Source organism: Plectropomus leopardus, chromosome 7 (assembly GCF_026936395.1).
Source record: "Plectropomus leopardus strain MGB_pleo_1.0 chromosome 7, ASM2693639v1, whole genome shotgun sequence".
NCBI classification, from domain to species: Eukaryota; Metazoa; Chordata; class Actinopteri; order Perciformes; family Serranidae; genus Plectropomus; species Plectropomus leopardus.
Window position 1 is genome coordinate 10,437,800 of NC_142182.1, and position 21,462 is coordinate 10,459,261.

Sequence of the window (21,462 nt, forward strand, 5' to 3'; positions counted from 1 at the left end):
TTGAGATGGACACAATTAACCTTCAGGGCTTGCTTTAATATTGCACACACTCGTGTTGCTCTGCATACAAAATGTGCTTTTCAAAATCAAGCTTTAAAAATATTCTACATTAATATTATCTTTTACCTTCACTGAGTTTATTTTTTTGACCAATATCAGTCCTACTTAATAAATACTGAATATACATTAGTTTTCAGAATTTTAACCCTTTAAAGGCCAGGTTTTTGTCATGATGCCACTATGTTTTTAGATGGAAAAAATTAATGTCAATATACTGCATGCTAAGTAGATTTTTCTTTTTTAAATTATCTTGATCTTATCTTTAAAATATCTTGATGTGCAGCAGCATAGATTATGACAGTGCACCTGGTGGAAATAGCATGTATTTTCTCCATATGCCAAATACGTCTAATCTAATCAGGTGGAAAATAGTAAAAATGACAAATTACAAGGCAAAAGCCCAGAATCACACCCAAAAATAATACAATGTATGTTTTTATACTTTGATGGCCGTAGGATCAAAAATTTCAGTTGAATGGGTTTCAATGGCACATTTTGTGCACTTAACAGTACGAATGTTTACAAGGTTTATTTTAGACTTATTGTAGGAGCTGAGCTGGAAAATCAAAGATTAAACAAAAATATACTATCTTGCCAAAATGTTATGCCAAATGCATGAATGCAGCCAAAATTATCCAAAAAAAAAGAGAAAATAATGAAAAGCGCATAAAAAGCACCAAACAGACCCTGGTTACGGTTAAAGGCCTGTCTCGAATGTTTAATTTGATCTCACAACACAGTGATACAGATGTCACAGTTTGTGAGGGAGCGTGCCATCTGCATGCTGACTGCAGGCACGTCCATCAGAGCTTTCACCTTTGAATGTTCATTTCACTATGAGAAGACGTCTCCAATGTTGTGTCTGTTGATTTGGACAGAAACGACTGTCGAGTACATCCAATTTGCCTCACAACTGCAGCAGCTGTTATAATGACAAACTGCCGTCAGATCATGACCCTGGTGAGGACGTTTAGCTTGTAGATGAGCTTCCATTAAATGGTTTCTGACGATTTGCGCTGAAATTCTTTAGTTGTGTAAATCAGTTGTTGCATCAGCTGTGCAGGTGGCCGGTCTCAGACAGTCTTGCAGGTGGAAACGCTGGATATTGAAGTCTTGTGCTGGTGTGGTTACACATTGTGTGCAGTTGTGAGACTGTTTGGATGTACTGCCAAATTAATGTAAAGCATCGGAGTCTTCTTATAGTAGTTAAATGAACATTCAGTTCACAGGCAAAAGCTCCGGTGGACATTTCTGCAGTCAGCACACCAATGGCTTCCTCAAAAGTTGCAACATCTGTAGCATTGTGTTGTGTGATCAAACTGCAGATTTTAGAGTGGCCTTTTATTTTGACCATCTGCAGGCAGACCTGTGTGATGTTGTTTAATTAGCATCTTGATATGCCACAACTGTCAGATGGATAATCTTCAAAAAGGAGGGGTGCCTCTTCTTCTTTTACTTTTTCTGTTGTTTGTTTTGTTTGCATATGTATTTAACTAATTAGTAGTGGCCACAACCGACATGGGAAGTTGGGAAGGTGGGTGGTGGGAGGATTAGCATTATTTTAGTTTTAGTTTTTTTTTTTTTCCCTAATGCAGATGCTCTGGCATAAGCTATAGTTGATGCACTACTCTGTACTCTCTACAAAAACTGAATTTAAAAAGGGTGAAAAAAAGAAGCATTTAAATAAATTCATGACCAAAATTTGAGAGATATTTATCCTTTTAGTGCATTTAAAAAGTTTTAGTCTTAACTTAAAACTGTGAAAAGTGTGAGCAAAGACATGTGTTGTGTTTTGTACAGTAATGTTTGTTTGTTCAGTATATTATTTGTTTCATCATCAACACTACTTTTTGTATTTTTGACTCCAAATTTTATTGATAATTGAATAAAAGTAATAATAATAATGATAATAATAATAATAAAAACTAACAACAGTAATAATGAAAAAAGTTGTTGTTTGATGGCTTCTTTTTTTTTTTAGATGCATTTTTGGACTTGCTGAAGGGCTTTTAGCCCTGTGTGTCTTACTGGCCAGCAGCAGATAATCCATGCTAGTCTAGTCGCATGACACATTTTTTTTCTCACTTTTCCTCTCTTTTCTCCTCTTTCTTTTCTTTCATCACCCTCTTTCAATCTCTGATGTTCTAAACAACCTTGTATCAGACTCTCACTTTCTGTCACTTTGTTTCAAAGCTGCCCTCTCCCACTCAGGCCTTTTAATTATGTCTGTAAAGCTCCTTCCTAAGTGCTTAGGCCTTGATTGCAAAGACCGGCTTTGTATGTTTGACTAAATTAAAAAGTGGGGAAAAAGGGAGGGGAAAAAAAACCTTAAGGCAGAGAGCATGTTAACAGCCAGATGCACGCACAATGTCATTCTCTCATAGGCTGTCGAGTTCAGCGCACTTTAGGAACGGCAAGTAATCAGATGGCTGAAGTGGTAACGAATGCAAAAAAAATCCGTAAAATCTTCCACCACATTATTATATTATTTACAACAGATGTCAATAGTGGCACTTGTTGAAAATTAATTTACTGACCTACATTTTGTCATTTGTATTTTTCATGTAACACCACTGGAAAATCAAAAATTCCAACAAGCTCAAAAAGATAATTATTAACAGATAATCAATAATTTCCATTGATTTCCTGTGAAACACACAACCTGTGAGGGGAGGTTAACCAAAATGTGGGAGAGAAAGTAAAAATTATTAAATTAGTTATGAAAAATGATTTAAACACCACAAACATCTTTGAAGAACCTAAAGTGGCATTGAACTCATCCTCCTCCAGGCTTCCTGCCACAGCCACAGATCAAGCCGCGCTAAGAAGATTTCTGTTTGCTGATGGAGTAAAGCTTGTCACTGCTTTACTTGCTGCTGAATTTGTCGGTTAAACATGGCCAAAATGTCTGCTGAACTTGCTGACACGAGAGCATCAGCAGCACTGTGGTTTTGTTTGTTTGTGGTTCAATATTGATGTCAGGATTTTTATGCCCGTTAAATAAGCCTATTGTTTTTTAAAATAAAATCATATTTAGAATTGCACAACACTAATCCATAATTACATTATATTTTGAATTGAGCATGTACCGAACATTTTTGTTAGTTGACAAGCTTTGTGAAGAAAACATAAGTTAAATTAGTTATTAATGGCTTGATTAGGACAGTTCAGCATCTAATTTTCACTTAATCTAATCTATATTTCCTCATTTTCCACAGCCACCTCTTCACCTTATTCCTACTCTGAGGGTCCTAAGTGGTGAGAACAAGACTAATCTTCTAGTTGTCTTCTGAGGCTTAACCCTGCTTTGAGTAAAGGTCAGTACCATTGGCCATCTGTCCCAAAAATACTTGCTGTGATTGGCCATATGGCATAAGAGAGCAAGATTTAGGAAAAGCAGAATCTTTAAATTCAATGAAGATATTCCAGTGGTCACAAAGGGAATTGATGTTGTGTGTCGGGAGAGACATAATATCTTACTATGTCAACCAGGATCATTTTAGTGCATGTGTGTTTACAAGTGAATGTATGCATGAATGTACAGGTTTCAGCATTAATGTTTTATTTTAATCTGCCCAGAAATATACTTACCCAAAGTCAAATTTTCCTTGCCCCTATACAATTTAAATAAACATATATATACTAGCTGCTATCAGATAGCAACAAATACATATGTTAATTGTAAAATGTTTAATCTTTTGCCCACATACTCTAACAGCATCCAACTAAACTCCTGCTTTCAGAATATTTGAAATGCTCAATTGTGGTTCAGCTCATCAGCTTTGACTTTGGCCACATTTAGACCAGAACAGCCCTACTTAAAACAGGAAAAGTCTTTTCTTTGCCTTTAAGAAAAAATGTGCGTTCATATGATAACACTGTGAGAACGATCCTTGTGTACACAGATGTGCAAAAACAGCTGAAAATTCTGTAGTATGCATGCCAGGCCAGTTGTTAGCGATGTAGCTGTGTGATGACACACCATAGAAGAACACCACGCGCATGCAAACCCTGCTGCCATTTACTTGCAAGTGCCCGCTCGGCTCTGCACGTGCAGTTCTCAGCATTGGTGAGAAGGAAGCGTGATGGCTCGACAGTGTGTTTAATTCCTCCTATAACATTTAAATTAGTTACCAACTTTATTTGCCCAACATGGCATTTCACTTTCTCCGCGCAATCCTTACTGTTGAGCCCTGGATGTATTACTGGATGTGCCTACGGTGCAAAGGTCCAGAGGCTCAAAATGTCAGGACCCCCTCTGGCCTTCACCAGTGAAATGCCACTCAATTAAGATGCACTGACCAGGCAGTGACACACACAAAAAAATAGACACAAATAACAAACAGGCACAAAATGACCTTAAAAATACACAAAATGACTATAAAAAGACACAAAACCACAAAAAAATTGTTTGTCTTGCTCTTATGCAGGGGCGGTGGTGGTGCCTTTTGCATATCTGTGCCCAGGGCCACACTGTCTCCTACTCCGCCCGTGCATGTATGTTCACAGATGGTGTAAATTCAAGTGAAACCTTTCCTCCTGTCTTGTGGAGCAACACACAAAGGACACACAAACTCCTTCAGATTTTCTAGTTAAGGCACACACAGCCCAACACCTAAAAAAAAGGGGAACTTGGAGGAAGAGGGTGCTTTGCCAAAAACTTTTCTTAGTGACACGCTTACTTCACATCTTTGAAATTTTGGAAAATGCTTTAGGGAGCAAATTCCCGGGTGACATATTCTGAATAACAAAAGGGCGTTGTTCTCCTCAAAATATTCATTTGCTTGAGTATGCACACAGTTTAGTTCTGATCACAAAGGGAACAAGAGACACAAAGGGAGTAAATGATTTGGCATCTAGTTACAGTGCATGACACTAAATGAGTTTTGTGTTAAACTGAGTGCATGTGTTTGTGTGGTTGTTTTTTTGTGATTGCCACTGTCTCTGATGAATTGGTGTTAGAAGATATCGGGCAGACATCACACACGACAAACCATAAGTGAATTTGTAATAACACAGGAGAGATGCAGTGCACCATTAGAGCAGGGTCTGAGCATAAACAGATTAGAAGAAGCAATATAAATTACCCAAAGACACAGGATTGGAGTGAAAGTGAAACAGGGAGCAAATAATCTCAAAATTGTAACAATAAACCTTTTTTTTTTTTAAATGGGTTTCACATTGGGTTGTTTTGATGGCTGATTGTGTTTCTGACATTTGTCTGATGAGGTCATTTGTCTCTCCCTTGTTTTCCTGTCTAATCTGTGGTCAGAGATAAGAACGGAGTTTAGCATCAGCTCCTCCTGCTCCATGATATCGCATATGTCCAAATCTGTCCAGGAATAGGATATTTGTGTCAACTCTCAGCGACTGGGGCTTCTGGGCCTGTCTGGCTTTGAACCTTAAGCTGACTATTATGTAAGAAAGCATCTATGGGGATGATTAAATTTCAAGTCAGAAGTCTGTAGATAATGTTTTTGATGAACTTCCTATGGTGCGTCAAAGAAAAAAAAGGAAACAAGTAAATTATGCTGTGAAGGCATTTACTGTTTCTGTTTTTGTCTCCTCAGCTAAGTGTAGGATTTAACATGGTGCATGAGGGCGATTAGTTGTGACATAATCTACAGTTGTGGCATCAAATACCCAAAGGCAATAAAATCTGTAGCATTAAAATTTGTGTGTGAGGACAAACAAAACAACACAAATCAATGTGCTGACAAATGAGAAGTCACTTGGATGTAGTGCTCTGTTCCACCCTATTAACGCTGAGACTTGTAGGCTACTGTGCTTCCTCATCAACAGTAATAGGCCAAATCCACAGGGATTTCCTGCCAATCACTGGCTCGTGGTATCTTAATGACTTTTCCTCGGAAGCTGATAAAAGTGTTTTTCTTCTAAATTCGTCAATCTGTTGTGTTTTTCTGCACCGAGGCAGATCAAGCAACACTGGCATGGATTCAAAGCATGTCCACATGGCATATTACTATGGAGTAATGTGCTTGTAAAGAGTTAAAAAGCCCCTGGGACCTTTTGACCCTGTTGTTACATGTTGATGTTGAACTGCATGCAACCCCCTGCTGTGTAATCTCTGATCTTAAAGAAGACCTTTGTCCTTGAAAGCTCATTGGGGTTTTTTGTTTTTTTTCTCTCCATTTTTAGTTATTTTTAATGCAAGACACGTACATGCACTCACGCAGAAACGTACGTGTTCTTAAACAATAACAAAAAAGTAAGAATGGAAGGATTGAAAGTTGATTTCACCCAGCAGTGTCACCTGGCTCACTCAACCGTAGACTCAGCCAAATTAAAGATGTTAATTTTGTCCTTAAGCACAAGCTAATAAGAGCAATCACTTGCCTGGTTAAGACTCCAATCAAAATGCTAATTACAATCCCGAACAGTTTAGGATTCATTATCCTCCTTTGGTTCCACTTTTCTGTCGCTGCGCTCCTTTTGGTGGTTGCCAAAAAGGTTGTGACATTACAGAAAGATGTCTGATTATCTTCAAATTTTCCTACACGTAACGCATGAGTCTAATCTACAGCTGCTGGAGGAATGTTTTTTGAGGATTAAATAAGATTTTGGGGATTGGAATTGAGACAACGTTTCACTCTGCAGTTCTTTGTCATTAGCTTTAATTTGGTGCAATCATGTAAGTCACCGTGCATTTTTACTATTGCTACAAGGGTAAAAAAAAGCACCTAGATCATGCTTACATATATGCATGCCAGTTTTTCATGAGTGAAAAAGAGGAACTTCTTGATGCCTTTTGAACAGAGCGATTTTTAATGGTTGTTTCCTTAAATACAGAGATGATGTTAACAGTGAACGCTGCCAAAACAATCCCACTACGTGGCCCATTTGTAGCTGTTTCTGAGCTTTTGATCAAGATAAGATGAGAAGAAATGTTTTGTCAAAAGAAATCGTGACAGTTTCCCACAAAGCTTCAGTTACATTTCTGTAGATACAAAATTTTCAAAGGACACGGCCAACTTGTTTTCATTCAGTATATTCTGTAGGAAATTCACATTCCTATCAGTCTTCTTTTTCTTCAGCTTGTTGAATAGTTCTTACAAAGAGAGCCCACACACAGGTCGTGCATTGAAGACTGTAACAGAGCTCTTTATTTGGGGAAATTACAGGGCTGCAGTAATGTGCCAAGTGGAAGCAAATGAAAGACCTCAAGGACACCTCAGTATTATTAAAGCTTCCCCAACATTACAGCTGCTCACAGGGGATTCAAGATAACACAGTATTTCCATCGGCTTTAGGTTACTTTAACTTTCCCTTCAGTGGCGGCACAGGTAGACAGATTTTGTCTTTTGCTCCACTTTGATCCCCGTCTCTGTCAACCCCTTCCCACCCCCCCAAAAAAACCCTTCTGCTTTCTAGGTCCCCAATTTCCTTAGAAGAAGCTGGCAAGACACCAGCAGGGTTGCCATGGCAACAGATGCAGATTTTTTTTGCACCTTTTGATGTGCTGTAAACAAAAGGTGTATCAGTTTGCATCCGTGTTTACGAGCGATTGAGTGACAGACGAACGGACTCAGAGTAACAAACAGCTGGCCGTCTGTAACAGCTGGTATTCATATAGGCTTGTCGACGACTCTCACTTTGTCGCCGCAGTTCAAATGTCACACAGCTCAAGATGAGGCGACGTTGCAACAGTCCCTCCAAATCCAAACACAACATCCCAGATAATAAATGATTCATGCATCTCTGAGACAACATTTTCACTTTATAATCAATCACAAGAGAATAGTGTCGTCTTTAGGCACAGGCTCAGATGATGCAACTTGATTGTGCGTATATTGTGCGAGTGATTGTGTTCATCTCCTGCCGTGTTAATTCACCCCAAGGTTGTTACCGCTGTAGAAAAATTCCTATCTTTCTGAATAATGATGGCCTTGGAGACTTTGAAAATATGTCTCCCAGGCTTTCTGATGGGATGTATTACTTTGTGCTTTGTTAGTTGTTTGTGGAATTTGGTGGCTGCTATTGTTTTCTGTCTGACAAATATTTGTTTTGCAATTTTTATATGAAAATCAGAGATTCAAAAGAGAAGGAAAGAAAATGAGATCATTGCCAGCAGAAAAGTACAACACAAATAACGTGTTAGACTTTTTCAGTATAGCCTGTGTGGGTAGCTGGTGGGCACATTTACTGAATTACTCTGCATATAGTTAGGCAGTTGTACTTTGCCTGAATATAGTGCTTTACTTAATGCTTTCACCTCACTACATTTCAGAGGAAAATATTGTACTCTTTACTGAGACACATCATGCCCAGTGGTGTATAACATGCCTAAAGGTCCAGTGTGTAGGATTTAATAGCATTTAGTGGTGAGGTAGCAGATTGCATGTAGCACTACAGTGGCTGACGTGAAAACAAAAATGGCCTTTTCTAGAGCCAGTGTTTGATATGTCCGATTTTTATCTGCAGACAATTATAAACCAATGAAAACAGTTACATTCAAGATTAAGTACTTTATTGCCATATCTATAGTTGATTGAGTGAGCTCCATGTACAGACAAAAGAAACACTCACTCCAAATACAATACAAGGATAAAAATAAATACATAAAATAAGTGAAATCCAAACTGTTAAAAGAACAACATAAATAGTATAAATTATATAATAAACAATATAAATGATAAAAAAAAAACAAGGTGCAAAATTAAAAAGCAACAAGGTGCAGTATTAAAAAGCAGCAAGATGCAATAGTAAAAAACAAGGTGCAAACTCAACAGTCAACAGTGATTTTTTTTTAACATCAATTGCACATAGTTACGAAGTGTAAGCCTAAAAGGTTTTGTAGTATGGATGCTATTACTATCCAAGTGTGAAAGGCAGGGGTGTTAGAATATATCACTCATTTGCACCCAGGCATCTGTCAAAGTGAGAGTGTCTTTAGCTGGCAGAGACACCTTGACATTGTCCATATCTGCAAGCAATGTCGCTGATTTAAAGCAGTTACAATCAGCTAAAGAGGCACAAATCTGCCTGTGAGTGGACCTGGTGACAGGTTCTGTTGTTAAGAGGCAGCGCATCATCAAAGAAAAATCTCCATCCCACCAACTCTTGGCTTTCGTTTTCATCTCTCTGCAGCTCCAGACAGCTTTTTAGGCTTTAGGCGCCGTGTGTCCTTCGAGAGAAATGAGAATAGACAGCAGGGAATGTGCCCTGCTCTGCTCTGCATAGAAATGCACAGGAATGCAATGTGTGACTGATTTATGCCCGCTGAGCTTTTTGGCACAGGTGTCCCCCCTCTGTGTGCGTGTGCGCGTGTTTGTATCTGTGTGTGCGCACACCATCTGGACACTTGCCCTGAATCAGCTAATTAAATTTTTAAATATGGCAATTCCTGATGTAATTCATCATAATGCCAAAACAGGCAATGAGAGGATTACCATATCGCTTCTTATTACTTGTGTATGCTGGTGCGCATGCGCAATCAGCTCTTCCCCCTTCTCGCGCCAACTGAGCCCAATCTTAAAACCGCGAGCAGCCGCAGACAGATCATCCGTGTATTTGAGAGGACAAGTCTCAGACTGAGACAGACTTGAGCTCTGCAGCAACAACTGCGTCCCCGCGCTGGAAAATTAACCTCATCTGACTTTTTTTTTACTCTATACGGAAGGCTTGATGATGAGTCAGAAGTTCATCAGCTGTTTTTTGCCCCCGAAGCTTCTCTCATCTTAACCAATGGGATTAGGATGAAAAGGTGAAAGTTGGATTTTGTAAATCAGCGGTTTTAACACGCGCTAATCCGTGCCATAGACGGAGGGATGTGAGGGATAAACAGTTGGTCAAGTTTGAAATCAAACCCCAGAAAACGGACTTCAGCTGAGAGGATGCGTGCAGGTGAGTGGGATAATCCATATTTGCATGATTTAGGGCGTTTGATGTTTTTTCCCTCTGTGTCTGTGTGTGTGTGTGTGTGTGTGAGAGAGAGAGAGGGAGAGATGCAAGAGAGGCAGGAGTTTCTAATCTTTGATAATCTTTTTTTCGAGATGTCGTTTTCTTGGCAGACTCTTGACACATTTTTTGTACGTTGTTCACAGACTTCAAGTGCAATTTGCACGTTTTGCACAAAATAATAACATCGCAATAAGGCTTTATGGAGAAAAAAAAGTATACGTGCAAGGATTTCTAAATCTTGCAGACATTTTTAAAGACAGAAAAACGCCAAACTAATCTCTTTCTGTTGAAATCTCTAGTGTGACGAGTCATGGTGCTGAAGTGACAGCTCCCCACTGCACTCCGCGCTTCACTCGTATTAAAGTAGCCTATAAAAAGGTAAAAAATCTATTTCCCCTCTTGCATCGCTGTGGCTCTGCCTGGACAGGAAGATTTTGGTCGCTGTTGCTGCCTCACTTCTTCCTCCGAATATACAGAGAGAATATGGTCTCAGTGGAAGCAGTTCAGTGGAATAAATTCATCAAATAGACAAAAACATTTAAGTCTTCAATGAAGTGTCATGTCAGACAAAAAACAATGTTACGATTTGCAGCGTAGTTATTCTTTTTCCCATATAGTTTATTTGAAAGGGACAATGCAAATTAACAAAGTGCAACTTTAGCATGTTACAAACAAGCTGTAGTAACTGATGTTTCACATATAGAGATTATATAGTAGCTGTTGTTAGTTTCCAACTCCTGCCCCTAGTTAGCCTTTTAGTTTTTTGGTTTTTTTTTTAAAAATGAAGGTTACATACAATAACGTGCTTACAATAACAGTTATGATAAAAAAAAGAAGATAAGGGTAATATTAACATCATGGTTAAGCTACATAGAATTGCAGCATACAGGTACAGTAAAAAAACACAAAAGTAAGATATCAAGGTTGGATACAGGTACAGAACATTAGAAAATGCTTACATTTCAAATTTTGCTTCAGACAACCTTTAAGACTTTTGTTGCGCTAATTTTATGTCAGTTGGTAGTGTGTTCCACATGTCCACATTATCCTATTGTACATCCATATTTGAGGTTTTCTTGTTTATTTATTTTACCAGTTTTTATCCATTTTAAGCATGTATGGTAAAGTCGAATAGAGTATTCAGGAGCAAGTGAGCAGACAGAGGCAACCATTAAATCATCAACAGCCACAACTGATGCCACTCTCTGTTCCTAACACCAAACACAGATATTAATCATGTTTAGAAAGATGTTTTAAAAGTTTCACACTGGTCCTCTCCTATAGGTCCTATAACTCTCACAGCCACTTAAAACAAACATACATGGTATATGTGATAACTGCTGTTTTGTAACTTGCATTTTGTGAGTGGACGTTCACAGCAACATGTCATCACGCCACTTTGGTGAAAATTCAAAATTTTAGTGGCCTAGTGCCTCCAGGCGAGATGCTCTATTTAGGTCATATTTTATGTAATAGACACAAATGTGGCCCAAAATATGACTTCATGACACAGAGACTTTTTATTTACCATTAGAGATCTTTGTACAGTGTCACGGCAGACAGACTGTCAGCAGTTCTCGTCCACATATAAATCTGAAGGGAAAAAAAGTAGGATGTAAAAATAGGAAGAGTTTAAGCAAGCAGATGGCGGAAGCAGCGTGTCCTTATTCTTAACCTGTCAAGCTTTTGAACTGCACTAGCCTGACCTGTTATATACATTCAGGGATTCAGATGAGTGCACTGAGAAAACAAGCACAGACACATAAATCCGGCTAAGCTCGCTCCATTTCCTTTTTTCCTTGATTGTACTCTTCCTCACTGTCGGCTTCTTTTACAGTGTGGATTATTCTCCTTCTCATTGAGGAAGGATTTGCTCTGGCACAAAAGACTAAAGGTAAGGCTGCTAGAGGGACTACATTAAATCAAGACACATACTATAATTTAATTGAAGATCAGTGATGTATTTTTGCACAGTTAGCCCTACAATTACCTCCCAGGTGCCGGATGTCTTCATCATGTCTGTATCATTAACTGCACAAATCATTTTTCCATCGCTAAATGTCAGAATGTCTGTTTTATACACATAGATGGAGGTGCAGGATCACAAGGGGTTCGACCCTCTCAACGGCCTAGGCAATCTAATCACTGTGGAAACTGGGCACGAAACACAGATGGCGGCACCTTCAGCTCCCCAAACTACCCGAAAACATACCCCCCCAACAAGGAGTGCCTGTACGTACTGGAAGGTAACCAACAACATGCACCTGAGCCTGATCATTTCACTGCTGTGGAAAAAAGTTGAGCTGCTGTTCAAGTTTCTGTGAATGTTGCAGATTTTGACATTAAATTAGGTCAGATTATACTGATGAAAATTGATCACACGAACAAAATAACGCTTGTAATTGTAACAATCTGTTGTTATTACCTCTTTCCATCGACAATGACATCCAAATTTCTCATCATAAATTAGTCTGCATGGTGTTTGTATTATTATTATATTAGTATTTTGAATGGTAATATCTTTAAAGGAACAGTAAGATTTAGCGTTGAGAACTGCAGACTGCAACCAGCTGACAATTATCTGGTTAGGATTCCTTCAGTGTTCATTATTCAGGTTTTTACCGGGAGCCCAATCATCCGCAGAGGTCTCTTACTCCCCAAAACAAATCGACCAGGTGATTAAATCCAGTAAAACACTGAATAAATCAGTGTTTCTTCAGTGATGTTTGGCATATCAGAAACAGGCAGTTAACCAAGTTTGCATGTGTTAATGTGTGCTCACCTTCTTTCTCTGATAATTTAATGTGTGCTGCTCACCTTATCTCTGATCCAGATGTTCAGGAGCCAAATTGTCTGCAGAGGTCTCTTCCTCTCCAAAACAAACGGACCCCAATGATTAAAACCAGTAAAAGCATGGAATAAAGCAGTTTCACATTTTAAAAATCAGTGTTTTTTGGATGCTCTTGTCACTGAGGGGGTGCTTACTATGGTGGCCAATGCAAAGACACCCCCACAAGAACCTGAATAGCCCTATCTAGAGCCAGTGTTTACTTTGTCCATTACTGTAGAAACATGGTGATGAATCCAATAGACAATGACCCGCTTATAATATGTAGGTATAAATATCTCATTCTGAGGTAATAAAAATGCAACAATTCTTATTTTCAGGTGATTATACCCTAAAGAAAACATACTCATTATGTCATATTCCATCTCTGCCAAAATGTTCCCCTTAATCCCACACACTGGACCTCGGCTAAGGTTTTTACTCTATGGTCACTAAAGTGCAAGTAAGCTTGCACTTATGTTACAGTAACTTTATACAGTACATTATATCTCACACCAAAGGATGCATCAAACTTTGTCATTTCGTGCACCAGTTCTCCTATAATTGCTTCAGGAGCCCACAAAAGCGTCTGACCTACTATAATTCTAGGGTAAAAATTTGACAGGAGCACATTTTTTTCACTGCACTGTCCGTTCTTTGCTGGCATTATATCCCTGGATCCCTCTGTGGCAGTAGACGTGACCCACTGCTCTGCTTCCCCCAGCACTGCCCCGCCAGAGGATAGAGCTGCTGTTCGATCAGACCTTCTACATCGAAGCGTCATTTGAGTGTCGTTTTGACCACATTGAGGTTCGGGATGGCCCCTTCAGCTTCTCACCATTGATCAATCGATTCTGTGGCTCTGCCAGTCCTGGACTGGTCCTCTCCAGTGGACGCTTCATGTGGATCCGCTTCTTCAGCGATGAGGAGCTGGAGGGGATTGGCTTCCAGGTCCGGTACAGCTTTACTGCAGGTGATTAAAACACCATGGGCCGGTTTATTGATCCCTGTTTTGCAATGTTCTCACTGCACCTTAAATAATCATTGAATATTTATCCGGTCTCATCAAATAACACTTCAGTCAATTGTCTCTGCTGTTATTATACAATCTAATACTTCCACTGATGATGCCTCTGATTGTGTGATATCTCAGTATCTGTCTCTGTAATTCCCTCCAAAGATCCTGAATTTCATCTACATGTGGGAGGACTCTTAAATCCCATCCCAGGTAGTGCAACCACACAGCTCAGCTGACTCAAGTAACCTCAGTTGCACATCTTTAAATTAATATGTGATGAAAGTCATGGCAGTCATCACCTCTAATCCCCGTTTGTCTCCTCTGTTTTCCTTTGATTTGCCTCTTGTCGCTGTCCGTGGGTCAGACTGTCAGTTTGAGCTGACTGGGGCCGATGGCCTGATCCGTTCCAGTCAGGTGGAGGAGGAATATAAAGTGAGGCCAGACCAGGCAGTGGACTGCATCTGGACTATACGAGCCCCAACCAACAACAGGGTATGGCATGTTAAAGTTTTATATATTTGCATTTTGTTAAAGCACAACAGCAGAAGAAGCTTAATGTCCATATAAGTGATAACTGCATGATCAAGTCAAGAATAAGATAAGATAAGGCTTTATTAATCCCATACTGTGGAAACTGTACATGTTACAGCAGCTCAAGAGTCAGACGCAAGATCAAAAAAAGGGTAAAAAGTGCTAAATAAGGATAAAATGTGACAAAAATGGAAATTAGATAAAATAAAACAATATAAAATCTATAAACACCTTTCACTTACACAGATACTATATGTCCATGATTGATAGTCAGACAAAAATGTTGAGGAAAAACAAAAGTATGATGTTAAGAAGAGATTTAACCCTATGAAACCTAAGCAAATTGGCTTGATCTCTTTCTAAAGCATGGGGAAAATGCAGTGAGAAATTAATAAATTACAATAAAATTAGCAAAGAAATTGTGAAAAAAGTGTGTATAAATAATAATGTTTCTCAAAATATTTTTAAATATATTATGATAAACATAGTTGCTTAAAAAACATTTCTCCTAATTTTCCAAATCCACTAATTTTTACACAATTTGTGGAATAATTAAACAAAGTAAGTTGCTCATTGCCTCTTTCCGCATGTTTTCAAAATAAAGCAAACCAATTTGCTGAGGGTTCAAATGTTTAAATTCTTATGGAAGAATCTGAATGGAACACAAAAAAAAAATTCTATCAAGATTTTAAAGGGTTAACCAAATACTTCTCCACAAAATTAAGTTAAGGATGGAGGATGTGATTCATTGGACACAAAATGAGTTTGCATTGCTGTTCATCTCCTCCACATCTGTTGTGTTGTGTTTGTTCCTTATCCTTTACATAATCTCCAAGACAAAGCATGTGGATCTGAACTGAGATTCACAAAAGCCCAAGATAAATGCGCTTTACATCTTTTGTGATCAAACATTCACTGACAGTATATCCACAGACTGACATATGTGCAAACAAAAGCACTGATAATCCCGCAGTATCCATAAGCACATGTGCAGTAAAGCAGGCTTGAATTGATTTTATTTTGGATCCTTTAATGCTGCGATGCCTTCAAACATGCCTTCTTCGAGCAAAAATATACACTGAACTGTATGAAAAATGTGCAGTTTATGTGTCCTTGTTGTTTGTTGCAGATTTACCTGCGATTCTTGGAATACCAGATGGAAAACTCAAATGAATGTAAGAAGAACTTTGTAGCTGTTTATGATGGCAGTAATGCCATTGAGGACCTGAAGGTAATATATTTTATGATTTGTGTAATATACAGTATATTACTACAGCGTGTGTATTTAATGCCCCTTTACGTGAAATTTTGCATTATACGCTCTGTTCTGAATTTCTCTCTCCTTCTGCTACACAACAGGGTTTATCTTTTTTTCCTTGTCATACATTTATTCTAACATTTTGATCATAAATTTGTAGCAACTGCTCTACAGACCTTGGCCTCAATGAGACTGCACATCCAAAAATCTATAAGAGAAAATGGTGTGTGGTTTCTTGCAGGCCAAGTTTTGTAGTACAGTAGCTAATGACATCATGCTGGACACCGGTGTGGGAGTGGTGAGGATGTGGGCCGATGAAACGAGTCGCCTGAGCCGCTTCCGGATGCTGTTCACTTCTTTTGCAGACCGTGAGTTTCTTCTTCAGATTGTTTTTAACATGAGTCATTGGATATTTTTACCATAGTCCCTTTTATTTAGTGTCGGCGGCTGGCAGGGGAAGTATGGATTGGATGTATGATGCAAACAGATTTGTAGCAGCACCCTCCTGTGGTTCACAATTGATACCGCTGCTTTTTTTTCTTCTTTTTTTTTTAAGAATAAAGCTGCCTTAGCAGCAGTTGTTGATTCAATAACTTAATGCAGGGGTCTCCAATGTTTTTCAGGCCAACAACCCCTTCACCTGAGAGACAGATCAGTGACCTCCTACAAAATATTATAAAAATGAGTTGCATACATTCACAATAATATATAGGGAAGTCTAAAGTGCCATAAAATACTGTTTAGTACGCACAATACTATGTTATTTGAATAATAATTATGGCTGATTCATACATTTATGTATCATGTTTGCTCCTGTGTTTGATAGCGTTTAAGTGTCTCTTGCTTGATAAGTCACAAAACAATCCATTGTGGCTCACAAATATACGCTTAAACAAAATAATAATACAGCTAACTGGCCAATATTTTTTAAAAGTAAGTAAGTGCCAGCTAACTAGCTTGCTAATTATGGACAGGTGCCGCATAGAGATTTAGCGCTAGGTAACTGACATGATGGCACAAGGATTCATGGGTGACAGTTACTATCTTTACTAATGTATTGGATTCATGTTAATGTGTATTTTCAGAAAGATTTTAATCTTTAAACTTCAGTTAGAACTTCAATTATCTATTTGAAACCTGAGCAAAATATCTGGATTTAAAAATATATGTATGGAAAAAAGCATTAGCAGCTTAACAAGAAATTGTCCAAAAAGAACTAAATAAATAAAAAGTTACAAGAAAATTACCTGAAACACACACAAAGGTCACACACACAAAAGTTGAAAACAAAAAACACAATAGTCCCTAAGAAAGTGCTAAAAACAACACATATATCTTTTTTTGTAAAATAATTTAAAAAATATAATTATAGGCCAAGTTGCTCATTCTTTTTTTTTTAATGTTTTCGCAATGAAACCAATACTCTCAGGTTTCAAAGGTTTAAACGCTTGTGAGAGTTTTCTGAACATAGCGCAAGAAAATAAATTTTGATCCAAGTGTTAAAGGGTTACATTTAAAAAATAAAAAATAAAAAAATAGCAGCCGCCCTGCAGTAACTCTAAGGACCCAAAAATTCTGGGTGTCCATGGATCCCTTAAAAAAGAGAGAAAGAGCATGTATCCATAATTCAGTAAGTACTTTATAAATGGGAAGCTGTTACATAACTTTGGCTAATAATCAAAAATACTTCTTCCCAACTGTTGCATCACACACTGATACACCTGTGTTTGTGTGTTTCAGCGCCCTGTTTAGGCAGCGCATTCTTCTGCCACAGTAACATGTGCATCAACACTTCTCTGGTGTGCAACGGCATACAGAACTGCGTCTTTCCCTGGGATGAAAGCAACTGCAAAGGTACTCCAGTTGTGCCAGAGCACTTTCTAATTCCTTCTTAGAAAATCTGCCATGTTGTGCTGTATTACACCGAGTTGTGTCGTCTTATGTAATATGATGCATTCGTATCAGGCTTGTTGTGTCACACTGAGCTTCCTTGAGAACCTGTGGCTATAATACGTAAAGTAGACAGTCACACAGTGCCCCCTCTCATCTTTTCCCCAAATAAGTATTTTATGTAAGTTTTGATACCACAGAGCAATGCATATATATTTTTTTACTTTTCTTTTTTATTGTCATCAAATTATTTCATGTATCTCACTCATTACATAGCTCATGTATTGATGATATTTACTTTTAAATTAAAAATTACATAAATAGGTGTGTCACCCAGAGGTACATCATAATAACAAATAATCTATACATAATAATAAGTAAAGATGGATAATAGTCTTTACTGTGAAGGTTTAAGTCTTTTGAGTGTTATTGTAATTTTAAAATTGTAGAAAAATATCTCTGATCCCATATTATATTTAAAATTCTGCCTGTTTTTTCATAATTCCATATTTTTTTCCTTTATCATAATTTTAACCCTGTAAAGCAACAAAGGGCTAAGTAAAGAAAACAAAAAACAAACCAAAACAAAACATTACAAAACAAACAAAAAACAAACAAAAAAAAACCCTCATAAATAAATAAAAATGACAAGGAGTAACATATGGTAATACTTAAGTATATGTATATGTGTGTGTACACTTAAGACTTACACATATGAAAAAAATACAAATAAAAAAGAATATATAGTACAAATACGAAGATTAAAAGAGAAAAGAAGAGATGACTGCTCCCCGAGATGACTAAGACTTGATATAGAGAGCTAAATTACAATAGCTCCTATTCATTATCCACTTAAACCTTTTTTTAAAATAGTTTTGTTTTTCTCCTCATTTTATAACTTAATTGCTCCATCTGATACATATAGCCAGCTCAGCTGATGCAGCAGATGCTGTGAATTTCTCTTCACATACTCCCCTGAACATGTCATTTTACAGGAGTGCATGTTGGTAAGATTGGACAGAATGGAATAATCCTTTATAATGTGCTCTTGGCAAGAAAATAACAATCTCATCATCCTAAGCGCCTTTCTAGCTAAAAGACCTTTAAGGCCTTTCAGCTGTTTAGCGGCTTCTAAGCACCTCAGTTGATTAGGATGGCTATTTATCAGTGAAACTGTATTTTAGTGAGGGCTCTAAATTGTTCCTGGCAACCAAAGCTAGAGAATGTCCCAAAGGGGGATTGCAACAAGTAATTGACTGATGTTCTTTCTGTGCCTCCAAATGTCCTTCATATTTTATCTCTCTTTCTCATTCTTTTCACATTCATCATCCAGAGAAAAAGAACAAAGGTGTTTTTCACCAGATCACAAAGACTCATGGGACAATTATCTGTGTGTCAACGGGTGTGGTGCTACTGCTTCTTATCGTCTCCATTCTGGTGCAAGTCAAACAGCCGCGAAAGAAGGTAACATTATTTTGTGTCATGCTACAAAATATGTTTGTAGACATGACTGATTCATACAGTGTGTTTAGTTTACTTCAGTTCAGAGCTTTTATTGTCCCTCAAGGGGAAATTTGATATGCAGTTGGCGGTACAAAACAATTTAACAATACAGTCAACAGGGACATAGGACATCATAGCAGCACACAACCAAACTTGATTAAAAGCAATCTTAGATCAACAGTAAAAGTTAAAGTATCAATGAAGGTCCTCTTAAAGTGTCAATAAAAGAAGTGAGCTCGGTCACCCATTTAAAAAAGTAATTAAAATATAGAAATGTCAATAAAAGGATTGATCACAATCATTTCCAATCATTTAAAGTCTTAAAGTGCCACAAAAACAGTACACTTGAGAATTGTGCATGTTAAAAACGTTGATTGCAAATGGGACAAAAGAAAGTTTATACCCATTTGTGTTTAATCATAATTTGAAGGTGTTGGTGCGTAAGAATAACCTCTTCCAGCGGGGCGACTTCCAGGAGGCATTTGACCCTCCGCATTATGAACTCTTTACTCTCAGAGACAAGGTTAGTTTGGTTACTCTAACACATTACCAGCTGTAGTTGGTGATTTTCTTTTATGAAACAGCAGTATCCATTTTTAGGAGATGTCTGGGGACCTCGGAGAATTATCAGAGGAACTTCAGTCCCTGCAGGCGCTCAGGAGATCCTCGTCAGGCTCACGCTGCATCCACGAACACCACTGTGGCTCGCAGGCTTCTGTCAACTCCATCAAAGCCACTCCAGGTGCACATAGTATGGGCAGGGGATCCATGGAGCTTCCCTCTTTCAGAGGGGATTTCCAAAGCGCCTTACCGCCCTTCAGGGACTTGAACAGCAGCATGCGAAAGAAGAGCTGGCCTAGTATGAAGCCAGGCCGAATGCACGGCCATCATGGTATGGGGGAAAGAGCACTGGGGCGGCAGGATAGAGTGATGGAGGAAGACGAAGAGGAGGAGGAAGATGGAAGGTATGATGTGTATGTGCGCAGAGCAGGAAGCCGAAGAGGGAACTATGAAATGGCCCAGCAAAGATCCTTGTCCATGGACTTCTGAAAAAGAAAAAAACAAGTTTTGTACAGTAAATATACTGCAGCAACAACTTGTCAATCAGTGCCACAATCTGAGGGCAGAACTCTGCACGTTAAAGAGGATGAGACATTTAACACCACAGAGCCAACCTTGACTTCTCGTCATTCTACTTGCCTCCTTCTCATTGCAGTGGGAAACAAAGGATCTGCTGCAGAGCAGATCTTCACGTTTTGTGAAATTTCTGATACTTGAGCACTGCCAACTCTGCTTGGACACTGAAACAGATGACAGGGAGCTGCCGTTTTATTTGTGATCAGTGTAAAAGTGAAGACAGATGATAATGCCGTGTGTTGTTCTTGTTATCAATGTATTTTGTTAAATACATTTTACTGTAATGCAAATAGATTATGTTGAAATATGTTTTGAGTCAGTGTGAAAGAGTCTTCTAAGAAGAAGCTGAATTGCATTTTAAACAAACAATGTAAAAGTCAGTCCTCAGTTTTTGTTAAATCTGTTATTACCTGTATTAAAAAAAATAAATATATGCATTTCTGCACCATTGTTTAGGAAGCATCTTATCTCACCTTCGAAATGGACTTTGCTTGGCCAGTATCTATTTTTTCATACTTCTATACCTTCCTGACATTTTGCAAGGGTATACAGTGTATGATAGTATTTATTTAATTTATTTAGCCCATATTTAACCAGGAGATCAACAATCTCTTTTTCAAAGGAGACGTGTCCAGGTCAGTAACAAAAGCAACAGTAACCACAATAAAAAAATAACAAAAAGATATAGTAACATGTAGAAATATTAAAATACCTTTACACAATGACAAGTACCAAATTACTGTACTTGAATTAAAATCAGGCAGAGAGACAAATTCTCTGAGTTTTAAATATTTTTGAAGGCTATTCCAAGTGAGGGGAAGCATAGCACATAAAAGCTTTCTTTCCCAGGTCAGTCCGTGCACAAGGAAACAGATAACAAGACTAGATCTTGAGATTGCACACTATGAAATTTGAGTATGCAAAGAACCAAAAATACAACAAAACGAAAAGTCATTGTAGCATGTATGTCACTGTCTAGCCTTCAATTCTGTGTTCCTAATATACTGGGATTTGAAACATATGGCCCACAGAATAAGTAATAGATAGGAATTAAGCACCATTTTTTGCTGGACAACCTGATGACATTTGTTGCTGTAGCAGATTCAAACCAAGTAGCAACCTCCAGGGCTGCGAAATGAAGTTAATGCTTGCTCCAGAAGCAAGCCAATCCACATAGAAACTAACACAGAAAAAAAAACACGTCTGCAACCTGGCACAAGAAAGGCTTTTGGTTTCTGTTTTAAGATATAATATCACCATCAGCAGTCAGTGGTGTTCCTTCCCAGGAAGCAGGTGTGTGTAGATCAGGTATTTCCA

The 21,462-nt window shown here is 38.2% G+C and overlaps 1 protein-coding gene across 3 annotated transcripts; it reads left to right on the plus strand.

The window, feature by feature from the left end:
- Window positions 1-3,276: 3,276 nt before the first annotated feature.
- On the plus strand, window positions 3,277-20,590 carry neto2b (neuropilin (NRP) and tolloid (TLL)-like 2b). 3 transcript variants are annotated; one of them, XM_088079898.1, is made up of 12 exons: window positions 3,277-3,377; window positions 11,819-11,875; window positions 12,069-12,213; window positions 13,533-13,781; window positions 13,989-14,036; window positions 14,191-14,318; window positions 15,487-15,588; window positions 15,857-15,983; window positions 17,356-17,469; window positions 18,839-18,969; window positions 19,439-19,531; window positions 19,609-20,590. In XM_088079898.1, the coding sequence occupies exons 3-12, from the start codon at window positions 12,069-12,071 to the stop codon at window positions 20,056-20,058; spliced, it is 1,587 nt and encodes a 528-aa protein (XP_087936024.1). In that variant the 5' UTR covers window positions 3,277-3,377; window positions 11,819-11,875; the 3' UTR covers window positions 20,059-20,590. The 3 variants fall into 3 exon arrangements, with proteins under 3 accessions (XP_087936024.1, XP_087936023.1, XP_042352557.2); XM_088079897.1 differs by lacking the exon at window positions 3,277-3,377 and adding an exon at window positions 9,558-9,924; XM_042496623.2 differs by lacking the exon at window positions 3,277-3,377 and adding an exon at window positions 9,559-9,924 and having other exon boundaries at window positions 12,069-12,227.
- Window positions 20,591-21,462: the final 872 nt, after the last annotated feature.

What these genes read in the sequence shown, in the direction of transcription:
- neto2b (XM_042496623.2), top strand. An exon ending in TCTGGCACAAAAGACTAAAG is followed by an intron (nt 11,876 to 12,068) that starts GTAAGGCTGCTA and finishes TTATACACATAG; the next exon opens with ATGGAGGTGCAGGATCACAA. An exon ending in ATGCCATTGAGGACCTGAAG is followed by an intron (nt 15,589 to 15,856) that starts GTAATATATTTT and finishes GGTTTCTTGCAG; the next exon opens with GCCAAGTTTTGTAGTACAGT.